Source organism: Salmo trutta, chromosome 36, assembly GCF_901001165.1.
Source record: "Salmo trutta chromosome 36, fSalTru1.1, whole genome shotgun sequence".
Taxonomy (NCBI): Eukaryota; Metazoa; Chordata; class Actinopteri; order Salmoniformes; family Salmonidae; genus Salmo; species Salmo trutta.
The window spans coordinates 12396348-12408847 of NC_042992.1; the positions used below are offsets into that span (position 1 = coordinate 12396348).

General features: G+C 41.4%; 1 protein-coding gene across 1 annotated transcript in view; it reads left to right on the forward strand.

The window, feature by feature from the left end:
* The window catches only part of LOC115175411 (adhesion G protein-coupled receptor B2-like), a 96981-nt gene that overhangs the window by 80999 nt on the left and 3482 nt on the right, over window positions 1–12500 (forward strand). Inside the window, exon 10 of the mRNA XM_029734641.1 lies at window positions 8376–8502. Coding sequence (XP_029590501.1) covers window positions 8376–8502 — 127 coding nt within the window. The remainder of the gene's footprint in view (window positions 1–8375; window positions 8503–12500) is intronic.

Below are 12500 nucleotides of genomic sequence, written 5' to 3' on the forward strand. Positions count from 1 at the left end.
ATTAATTGAAGTGCTAATCCTTTGCACATGAACGCTCACTCATTTGGGAATAATTGCAATCAATATATATATTTACGCTCAGTGTGTCGTCATGATCTCTGTTGGAATCGTCTGTCTGTCTGTTGGAAAGTCAGTTCATCATCATCATCTCTCTCTCTCTCTCTGCTTCCCTGAAGATCAGTCTTTCGTGGTTAGGATGGATACTTCTGAGTACCATTCAGCAATCTAAGATTTGCTCTTATTCTGTCGGGATCGATAGTCTCAGAGTTGAACCATTTCCCGCCGTGTATCCAATGCTCCACGTAGTATGGTTAGGAATTCAACAACCATTGCTTCCTTAGCTTAAACTGAGGTTTTTGTGGTCTAAACTCAACCTGTGCCCCTTCGGTGTCCATCGAGGTGCGTGTGGTCAGAAGAGGATTTCCTCAGGAGGGGTTTTTATTCGTAATAGTAGAAAAGGGCTCTTCCTTGACACCAGATCATGTCTGTGCTCACGAGGGCGGGCCAATGACTTGGTTAAACTTTAAAGGGAATACAATTCTCTTTCATTAAAGGTTTAACATCACCTTACATCATTTCACAAATAGTTTCATCTTTACTCATTCATTTTATTCAAGAATTGGATGCAAACCCCATAATTGAGAAATGTACATATTCAGAGATCTAGTTATGTGTGTTTCCTGTCCTCTCTGAGGTCACCAAATGAAACACACTCCTCATATCCGTCCCTTAAATGTCCATGAACCATTCCCACCTTCTCACAAGTGGACCTTTTGTATCAAATCCCCATTTTGGGAATTTAGGAGTTTGCCATGTGAAATCCTTTGTTCTCTCAGTGTCTCTTTCTGCATGTCTAGCGGGAGAGAGTCTCCTCCAGGAATTTACGACCTGAGATAACAGAACCTGGGTGTGAGAGAGAGAGAGAGAGAGAGAGAGAGAGAGAGAGAGAGAGAGAGAGAGAGAGAGAGAGAGGCCACAATCTATTCCCAGAAAGTGTCACGTCATGACAGCCTCATTGACCTGAGCTCATACAACTTGTTTTTGAGTTAAAAAAAGCATAATGTATGGATTATTTTGACTGTAACAAATACTCAGATGAAACATATTGTGCTACTTATCACAGACTGCTTTGTGTCAAAGTATAACAAGGACTCTCCTCCTCACCAGTGTCATGATCAAAGATATGATCAAAAGCCTCACATACAGTATATTGTTTGGTCATTGTGCTGCCACAGAATGAATTGTGAGCAAGGCCTCAAAAAAGCTTATATACCAGAGCTGCGAGAAAAGTTCTATATATTATTGAAACAATGTTGCGATTGTTTGTGAGAATGCCAACAGGTGTGGTTCCCGTGGGGGACAGATTGTATTGGGGAAAGGTTCCCATGGCGGTTGCCATGGAAGCCAAGAAGGCAAGTGAGGTGTGTGTGTGCTCAAACACACATGCATGTGGGAATCTGGGAGAGGAAGTGTGTCCATCTGATGAATGGGCATGTGCCTGAACTCAATTTTATACACTAATTGGAGTCTCACCCATTAATTTGTAATGACCGGTCATTTTTGGCCAGGAACACCACAGGTGTACAAAAGTTAATTGAAACACCCAAAATGTAATGAAAATCATCAAATTGTATTTTGTGTGTTCAGATGCCCTGTTTGGACAAAGTCATGGAACCTTATGACAATCAGATTAACTTCTCTAGGGCCGGCGGGACGAAATCGTCCCACCTACGTAACAGCCAGTGGAATCCTGTGGCGCGTTATTCAAATACCTTAGAAATGCTATTACTTCAATTTCTCAAACGTATGACTATTTTACACCATTTTAAAGACAAGACTCTCGTTAATCTAACCACACTGTCCGATTTCAAAAAGGCTTTACACAACCGGCTGAGATTGGGAGTCCCATAGGGCTGCGCACAATTGGCTCAGTGTCGTCTGGGTTTTGCCGGTGTTGGCAGTCATTGTAAATAAGAGTTTGTTCTTAACTGACTTGCCTAGTTAAATAAAGGTTCAATAAAAAATGTAAATACTCTCCACTCCACAGGTTGACTAGTGTTCCTGTTAGACTGTTAACCCTCAGAGCGCTGCTGGGCATAATTGTGGTTTTTGGGTCTGTTCAAAGGCACACAGGTGCACTTGCACACAAACACACACACACACACACACACACACACACACACACACACACACACACACACACACACACGTATGTGTACTCTTGTATATGAAAATGAGTACTCTCTTTCTCTCTGACACACACACACAAACACACACACTGAGTGCATGCTGCTATCCGTTAGCAGTGTCATCATCATTAAAGATGTCTTCAGTGTTTGTAGTGTCACTGCTTAGACACATTATCTAACAACTCGGTCATGTGGAAGGATATGAGTGTGAAGGTGAATGTCTGAGTGTGTACAGTACGTGTGTATGTCAGAGATAGTTGTGAAGGTGTGTCTATATGTGTGTATGTCTGACATGCTGACCAAACCACACGCGCGCGTTCACCCACACCAGACACTATCAGAACACGCAGGTTGAAATATCAAAACAAACTCTGAATCAATTATATTAATTTGGGGACAGGTGAAAAACATTGATGCCAATAGCTAGCTGGCTTGCTGTTGCTAGGTAATTTGTCCTGGGATATAAACATTGGGTTGTTATTTTACCTGAAATGCACAAGGTCCTCTACTCTGACAATTAATCCACAGATAAAAGGGTAGTTAGTTAGTTTCTAGTTAGTTTCTAGTGATCTCTCCTCCTTCCTTCAGTCTTCTTTTTATTCTTTGGACTTCATATGGTGGTTGGCAACCATCATTACTACAACTTTTCTGAGTTCATCTTTCAATCACCTATGTGGGTATATGCTCCAAAACACCAATGAGGAGATGGCATGTGGGTATATGCCCTGAAAAACCTATGAGGAGTTGGGAGAGGCCGGAATTGCAGCGCATTGAACATCACAAATAGAACCAAGTTTTATTTTAGCGCCCAGCTACGCAGACACTCACTAATGCACTCAAGCAGTGTGGGAGCAATGATTGAATAACATGTATTTATAAAAAATGTTTTACCTTTATTTAACTAGGCAAGTCAGTTAAAAACAAATTCTTATTTTCAATGACAGCCTAGGAACAGTGGATTAACTGTCTTGTTCAGGGGCAGAACCACAGATTTGTACCTTGTCAGCTCAGGGATTTGAACTTGCAACCTTTCAGTTACTAGTCCAACGCTCTAACCACTAGGCTACGCTGCCGCCCCATATGTGTACATTTATTTTGCAACACTTGCAAACACGACGCGAGCGGTGTGGTGAGCATGTGAGACTGTTGCGAAGGTCTGTGTGCACGTGTGTATGTCTGAGATTGTGTGTCAATGAGTGAACGTGCTCATGCCTTAGACTCTAGAGAGTCGTTTTTTGCTATTTTACTGAATAGCTTCCCATGCGTACCTATAACATGTAGCTATGACATGTAGCTATGACATGTAGCTATGACATGTAGCTATGACATGTAGCTATGACATGTAGATATGACATGTAGATATGACATGTAGTTATGACATGTAGATATGACATGTAGCTATGACATGTAGCTATGACATGTAGCTAATACATGTAGCTATGACATGTAGCTATGACATGTAGCTAATACATGTAGCTATGACATGAAGCTATGAAATGTAGCTATGACATACTCCAAATGATGGGTCTCTAACATATACTTTTGTGCAATAGACAGACACACGCATTGCCTATCCACAGTTCAGCAGACAGTTACAGATAATCACTGATAATATGTCAACCAGCTGGGCTTGTGTGTGTGTGTGTGTGTGTGTGTGTGTGTGTGTGTGTGTGTGTGTGTGTGTGTGTGTGTGTGTGTGTGTGTGTGTGTGTGTGTGTGTGTGTGTGTGTGTGTGTGTGTGTGTGTGCGTCTGTTTGTTGAAATCAGTGTAATGTAAGTGTTATATGCCAGCACCCAGATTATAATCTCTAGCAGGTGCCATGCCAGTGTTTACAGCATAGTGACTGTATGTCCCTTACCAGGCTGCAGACTGATATCCTTTTGCCCCCGACCATGCCCTCAAAGCTTTTGGTCTTCCAAATCTTTGGCCCTTCCACAGCAGGCGTTTGGCCTAGTACAGCTATGAAAGATCATTTAGAAGGAAGGTGGTTTCTTAAAAATGTGTCTCTACCTCTCTTTCCAACTGAGATCCAAACTGGAACTGTGAAGGGTATTCTGAATTGCAGGGTTCATGGGGGACAATAGAAGTTTGTCAGGAAAAAGTCCTTCATTAGTAATTACGCCTTTTGAACAAGAACATGGCTTCCTGTTTGCCTTCTGTGTCTCTGTCGGTGTTCGGTGGCGGCACTATCAACTGGTTTAATGTTGATTACATCTCAGCTGTGTTATAACAGAGGCAGTAAATTCTGTTTCAGCTGTCCTTAATTAACGCCAAGTCCTGAGGGGGCTGACAGTTAGTTCAGTAAGTGTCAGGGCTAAGCATACATGTTGCTCTAAAGAAGCTCTTTGAAGTCTCATAACAACTCTGTTATAACTGGCACCACAGTCTGGCATTAGTTGACGTGCCAGAGACAGGGCAGAGCATAGTTTAGTGTCGATAGCTGTGAGTCAGACTGGTCATTAGTACAGTTAGTGTCACTTTCTAACAGCTCTTTGAAGACTTGTATCACCGTTATAAATAGTAAAACTAGTGCAACAGACATTTGTAGTTGTAAGGGGTGCGTACTGGCGGCAGAGAAGTCAGAAGCAGGAGAGCAAAAACGGTGTTTCCAACGGGGCAGTTTAATAATGTCTGTCGATGTCTGTAAGGCTGGTCATTAGTTCAATTAGAGACTCTGAATGTTCCCATTGATCGACCTTAACATCACACTTTTCATTAGAGCATTTAAAACACATTACCCACAGAGAACGAGGCAGACCACTATCTAATTCAACAGGAGAGAGAGGAGAGGCACAACATTGCCCAACAGGACAAGAGAGAGACAGAGAGAAGATTTCAAGAATGGGGGAGTGGAAGCTCATTTACTCCATATTTATACAATTTAAAAACTATTTGGAGGACAGACATAATAAGCACAAATGTTCTTGACTGGACCTAAGGGGCCTAGCCTGAACCATGAAAAACAGCCCCAGACCATTATTCCTCCTCCACCAAACTTTACAGTTGGCACTATGCATCTGGGCAGGTAGCGTTCTCCTGGCATCCGCCAAACCCTGATTCATTTGTCGGACTGCCAGGTGGTGAAGCGTGATTAATCACTCCAGAGAACATGTTTTCACTGCTCCAGAGTCCAATGACGGCAAGCTTTACACCACTCCAGCCGCCGCTTGGCATTGCGCATGGTGATCTTAGGCTTGTGTGCGGCTGCTCGGCCATGGAAACCCATTTCATGAAGCTCTCGATGAACAGTTCTTGTGCTGACATTTCCAGAGGCAGTTTGGAACTTGGTAGTGAGTGTTTCAAGTGAGGACAGACAATTTTTACGCACTACACGCTTCAGCACTACGCCTTCCAGTTCTGTGAGCTTGACTTGACTACCACTTCGCTTCAGAGCCGTTGTTGCTCTTAGACGTTTCCATATCACAATAACTGCACTTACAGTTGACCAGGGCAGCTCTAGCAGGGCAGAAAATGTATGAACTGACTTGTTGGAAAGGTGGCATCCTATGGCAGTGCCACGTTGAAGAGCTCTTCAGTAAGGCCATTCTACTGCCAATGTTTGTCTATAGAGATATGGAGATTACATGTCTGTGTGCTCAATTTTATACACCTGTCAGAAATGGGTGTGGCTGAAATAGCCGAATCCACTAATTTGAAGGGGTGTCCACATACGAATATGTATATATAGCTGTATGTGGCCGACCACCACGATTTGGTCTGATGCAGCAAAATTTGAAATTGGGTTTTTTACGTTGGATAAAAGTAGAGACTCAGAGCAACAAAATGGTTTATCATACACTGCAGTTGAGGAACAATGGGAAAGTAATTATACTTTGAAAGTTGATGAAATTGTAACTTACTTTTGAGAAAATGTCCCTTGGAATGTTTTGGTACACCTACTGGAGAGCTCTTCTTTGTCTACATCTATTCAACTTCGTCACACCTTAGCCCCACCCATCTCTTTAAGGATTCACTTGTGAGGCCATGTGCTAAACAGAGCAAGTAAGGTAATGTAGTAAACAACTATAGATTAAGACTAAAAGTGGTGAAAGTAGTAGCGTCAGATAAAAATACATGTTATCTAGTCCTTGGCCTATATCCTAATCTGACTTTGGTGCAGGTCATGTTGTTCTTCACATTAACGTCTCTGGTAAACACACACAATATCAAATAAAATCTAAGTGTATTTGTCACATGCACATGATACAGAAGGTGTAAACGGTACAGTGAAATGGTTACTTGCATAAATTAAAAGGTGTCCAGATAAACATATTTTATAAATATTTTATAATTATCAGATTAATCTTACGCAGACCCAGTTGTCTAAGTTGATGGGTCTAGTGAAATGAATGCTATAACCCCCCCCCCCCCCCCCCCCCCCCCCCCCCCCCCCCCCCCCAGCCACATCTAGCTAAGTGGATGGGTCACCATTGTCTAGACATGTTCATGAAATACGATAGATGGCCGTAATCACCCCCAGACACACCTGTAATCACCCGATACACCTGACTAACTTGATGGGTCACCCCCAGATCCAACTTTCTAACTTGATGGGTCATGTAATCACCTGGAAAAGTGGAGTCTTTTGTTTAGACATGTAGCTAGCTAGCTAAACAAAGACCCATAATCCCAACCCATGCATGAATTGCTGTAGTATTAAACTGCAGGTACCTAAAGCTAACCAACTAGGTTCAATGTTAGCTAGCTAGCTAACATTAGGCTATAACTAGCAATGCAAATGGATTTCAGAGATACAAATACTATTACCACACAGATCATACATGTATATGTCTCTAATGTGGTCATACATTTGGCAGGAGATAAGGAAGTGCAGCTCAGTTTCCACCTCATTTTGTGGGCAGTGTGCACACAGCCTGTTTTCTTTTGAGAGCCTGGTCTGCCTATGGCGGCCTTTCTCAATAGCAAGGCTATGCTCACAGAATCTGTACATAGTCAAAGCTTTCCTTAAGTTTGGGTCAGTCACAGTGGTCAGGCATTCTGCCACTGTGTACTCTGTTTATGGCCAAATAGCATTCTAGTTTGCTCTGTTTTTTTGTTAATTCTTTCCAATGTGTCAAGTAATTATCGTTTTGTTTTCACATGATTTGGTTGGGTGTAATTGTGTTGTCCTGGGGCTCTGTGGGGTGTGTATGTGTTTGTGAACAGAGCCCCAGGACGAGCTTGCTTAGGGGACTCTTCTCCAGGTTCATCTCTCTGTAGGTGATGGCTTTATTATGGAAGGTTTGGGAATTGTTTCCTTTTAGGTGGTTGTAGAATTTAGCTGCTCTTTTCTGGATTTTAATAATTAGCGGGTATTGGCCTAATTCTGCTCTGCATGCATTATTTGGTGTTTTACGTTGTACACTGAGGATATTTTTGCAGAATTCTGCATGCACAGTCTCAATTTCGTGTTTGTCTCATTTTGTGAATTCTTGGTTGGTGAGAGGACCCCAGACCTCACAACCATAAAGGGCAATGGGTTCTATAACTGATTCAAGTATTTTTTGCCAGATCCTAATTGGTATTTCAAATTTTATGTTCCTTTTGATGGCATAGAAGGCCCTTCTTGCCTTGTCTCTCAGATCGTTCACAGCTTTGTGGAAGTTACCTGTGGTGCTGATGTTTTGGCCGAGGTACTGTATGTATAATTTTTTGTGTGCTCTAGGGCAATGGTGTCTAGATGGAATTTGTATTTGTGGTCCTTGTGACTGGACCTTTTTTGGAAAACCATTATTTTTATCTTACTGAGATTTATGTCAGATCCCTGGTCTGGCAGAATCTGTGCAGAAGATCTAGGTGCTGCTGTAGGCCGTCCTTGGTTGGTGACAGAATCACCAGATCATCAGCAAACAGTAGACATTTGACTTCAGATTCTAGTAGGGTCAGGCCGGGTGCTGCAGACTGCTCTAGTGCCCTTAACAATTCATTGATATATATGATGAAGAGGGTGGGGCTTAAGCTGCATCCCTGTCTCACCCCACGGCCCTGTGGAAAGAAAGCTGTGTGTTTTTTTGTCAATTTTAACTGCACACTTATTGTTTGTGTACACTCTCTCTCTTTCTCCTCTCTTTTCTCTTTACGACTTTTGGTTTGAGTGCGTGTGTGTGCTCTCCTGTGACCTTTTTGTGTGTGTTGGTGTGTGCACTTCACTCACTGTGTGTGTCCCATGTTTCCCCCACCTCCAGGGAAGCTGGCGCTGAGAACTGGGACACAGAAGGCTGCCAAACGCTTGCTTCTGCCGCTGTCCACACCAAATGCCTTTGCAGCAAGATCTCCACCTACGCCATACTAGCGCAGCAAGCTAAAGACCCAGTGAGTCACATTTCTAACTCTGCTCTATAACACTGAGGCTACCGAGGTAACTCTAACTGGAACCAACAAGCTAATGTGTTGGTGTGTTGTGTGGATATTTACAAGCAAGAGATTGTTGTTACTTTAATGTAAACAGTCCACTCGGTTAGGGAAATGGATGAAATTCACTTGTTGTCCTTGAAGATTGAGACAGGAGACAAGTGGCTGTATGAGATACAGCTGAAATCAAATATTTTTGAGATTTGATAGACTAGAATACTTGATATAGCTACGGTTGAAGTCGGAAGTTTACATACACCTTAGCCAAATACATTTAAACTCTGTTTTTCACAATTCCTGACATTAAATCCTAGTAAAAATTCCCTGTCTTAGGTCAGTTAGGATCACCACTTTATTTTAAGAATGTTAAATGTCAGAATAATAGTAGAGAGAATGATTTATTTCAGCTTTTATTTCTTTCATCACATTCCCATTGGGTCAGAAGTTTACATACACTCATTTAGTATTTGGTAGCATTGCCTTTAAATTGTTTAACTTAGGTCAAAGATTTTGGGTAGCCTTCCACAAGCTTCCCACAATAAGTTAGGTGAATTTTGGCCCATTCCTCCTGACAGAGCTGATGTAACTGAGTCAGGTTTTTAGGCCTCCTTGCTCGCACATGCTTTTTCAGTTCTGCCCACACATTTTCTGTAGGATTGAGGTCAGGGCGTTGTGATGGCCACTCAAATACCTTGACTTTGTTGTCCTTGAGCCATTTTGCCACAACTTTGGAAATATGCTTGAGGTCATTGTTCATTTGGAAGAGCCATTTGCGACCAAGCTTTAACTTTCTGACTGATGTCTTGAGATGTTGCTTCAATATATCCATATCATTTTCATCCCTCATGATGCCATCTATTTTGTGAAGTACACCAGTCCGTCCTGCAGCAAAGCACCCCCACAACACGATGCTGCCACCCCCTTGCTTCACGGTTGGGATGGTGTTCTTCGGCTTGCAAGCCTCCCCCTTTTTCCTCCAAACATGACAATGGTCATTATGGCCAAACAGTTCTATTTTTGTTTCATCAGACCAGAGGACATTTCTCCAAAAAGTACGATCTTTGTCCTCATGTGCAGTTGCAAACCGTAGTCTGACTTTTGTATGGTGGTTTTGAAGCAGTGGCTTCTTCCTGGCTGAGCGGCCTTTCAGGTTTTGTCGATATAGGACTCGTTTTACTGTGGACATATATACTTTTGTACCTGTTTCCTCCAGCATCTTCACAAGGTCCTTTGATGTTGTTCTGGGATGGATTTGCACTTTTCACACCAAAGTACGTTCATCTATTTGAGACAGAATGCATCTCCTTCCTGAGCGGTGTGCCGGCTGTCTAGTCCCATGGTGTTTATACTTGCGTACTATTGTTTGTACAGATGAACGTGGTACCTTCAGGCGTTTGGAAATTGCTCCCAAGGATGAACCACACTTGTGGAGGCCTACAATTGTTTTCCTGAGGTCTTGGCTGATTTCTTTTGATTGTCCTATGATGTCAAGCAAAGAGGCACTGAGTTTCAAGGTAGGACTTGAAATACATCCACTGGTACACCTCCAATTGACTCAAATGATGTCAATTAGCCTATCAGAAGCTTCTAAAGCCATGACATCATTTTCTGGAATTTTCCAAGCTGTTTAAAGGCACAGTCAACTTAGTGTATGTACACCTCTGACCCACTGGAATTGTGATACAGTGAACTAATCTGTCTGTAAACAATTGTTGGAAAATGTACTTGTGTCATGCACAATGTAGATGTCCTAACCGACTTGCCAAAACTATAGTTTGTTAACAAGACATTTGTGGAATGGTTGAAAAACGAGGTTTAATGACTCCAACCTATGTGTATGTAAACTTACGACTTCAAATGTATGTACCAATAACTACAGACGTGAAATGTACAGCAGTCTTCTAGAATTTCATTTGGATCCACACTCTTAGCGTTTTAAATAGATTTGTGTGAGGACAGACGCTGGGAGACGAGAAGCAAGTACAGGGAGTGAACATTTAATAAATAACCGACATAAAACAAACAAGGACAGCATCTGGACAGGGGTAACATAACGACAATATTGCTGACACAAGGATGAAACTGAGGAACAGATAGATATAGGAGAGGCAATCAACAAAGTAATGGAGTCCAGATGAGTCCTGATGCGCGTAATGATGGTGATAGTTGTGCACAATGATGGGCAGCCTGGCGCCCTATAGCTCCAGGGAGGGGGAGCGGGAGCAGGCGTGACAGATTTGTCTCTACTCAACGAGTCAAACAACTAACGATCCTGCCAGCAGAGGTCTGGACTGGAGTCATATGACTTGAGACTCAACTTGTTAGAAAATATAATAACTTGAGACTTGACTTGGACTTGGACCCTCAAGACTCGGGACTCGACTTTGATTTGAGACTGATGACTTGAAATTATCTGGCCAGGTTTTGCAAATATGGAGCACAGAATTAAGCAGACAGATCTTAATTTAGCCAAAGAAAATGTCTCAACAAAAGGAAACAAAACATTTTTGCATAAGTTATTTAAAGAACTGCTTAAGATTTCTAAATAGGCTTAGAATAATAATAATAATTTACTATAATAATAATGACTAAACAAATTAATAATAAATAGAAAATAAATAAAGGGTTGAACATTCTTTCAAAATTACATGTTCTTCTCATCTTTGAGACAGGCTAAATTTGCATGTTCTTCTCATCTTTGAGACAGGCTAAATTTGCATGTTCTTCTCGTCTTTGAGACAGGCTAAATTTACATGTTCTTCTCGTCTTTGAGACAGGCTAAATTTGCATGTTCTTCTCATCTTTGAGACAGGCTAAATTTGCATGTTCTTTTCGTCTTTGAGACAGGCTAAATTTGCATGTTCTTCTCATCTTTGAGACAGGCTAAAATTACATGTTCTTCTCATCTTTGAGACAGGCTAAAATTACATGTTCTTCTCGTCTTTGAGACAGGCTAAATTTGCATGTTCTTCTCATCTTTGAGACAGGCTAAATTTGCATGTTCTTCTCATCTTTGAGACAGGCTAAAATTACATGTTCTTCTCATCTTTGAGACAGGCTAAAATTACATGTTCTTCTCGTCTTTGAGACAGGCTAAATTTGCATGTTCTTCTCATCTTTGAGACAGGCTAAAATTACATGTTCTTCTCATCTTTGAGACAGGCTAAAATTACATGTTCTTCTCATCTTTGAGACAGGCTAAAATTACATGTTCTTCTCATCTTTGAGACAGGCTAAATTTACATGTTCTTCTCGTCTTTGAGACAGGCTAAATTTACATGTTCTTCTCATCTTTGAGACAGGCTAAATTTGCATGTTCTTCTCATCTTTGAGACAGGCTAAATTTACATGTTCTTCTCATCTTTGAGACAGGCTAAATTTGCGCAGCATGTGTGTGCTCGTGTGCTTGTGCATGCGTGGGGGTCGCAAGCTTTAAAACGTTTCTTTTTGGGGGTTGCGGTTCAAAACGTTTGAGGACCACTGAGCTAGCGAACAGATTGCTGATTTGCTGTACAGCTATAGGATCAGCTATTTTGGTATGTCAAAATTGGTTGAAATTCATAATTTACTCATGAAGCTTGCCTTTGGAATTGATTGTTAAAATGTATTATTTAATAATCAAAATATGTTGTAGACTAAATAATGAAAAGGGCTGTCTGGTAGTCTCGATAAATAGACAAAGTTTTATAGTTGAACAAGTCATTGTATGTATAGATTTTTTTTTTTACTTGACTTGAGACTTGACTTGAAAAACCTTGTGACCCAACTTGACTTGGATTTGACTCGAGACTCGACCTGTTCTATTTTGAAGAACATTAAGGTGTATAAAGAAAAAGTGCATTATAGCAATGCTTCCTTCTTTGATTAGTTCAAACATGGTTTATGAATGGGTACTTTGTTCAGTTCACTACTGCTGTATGTCTTCTTGGCTGGGCAAGAAAACAGCTGTAATTATTAGA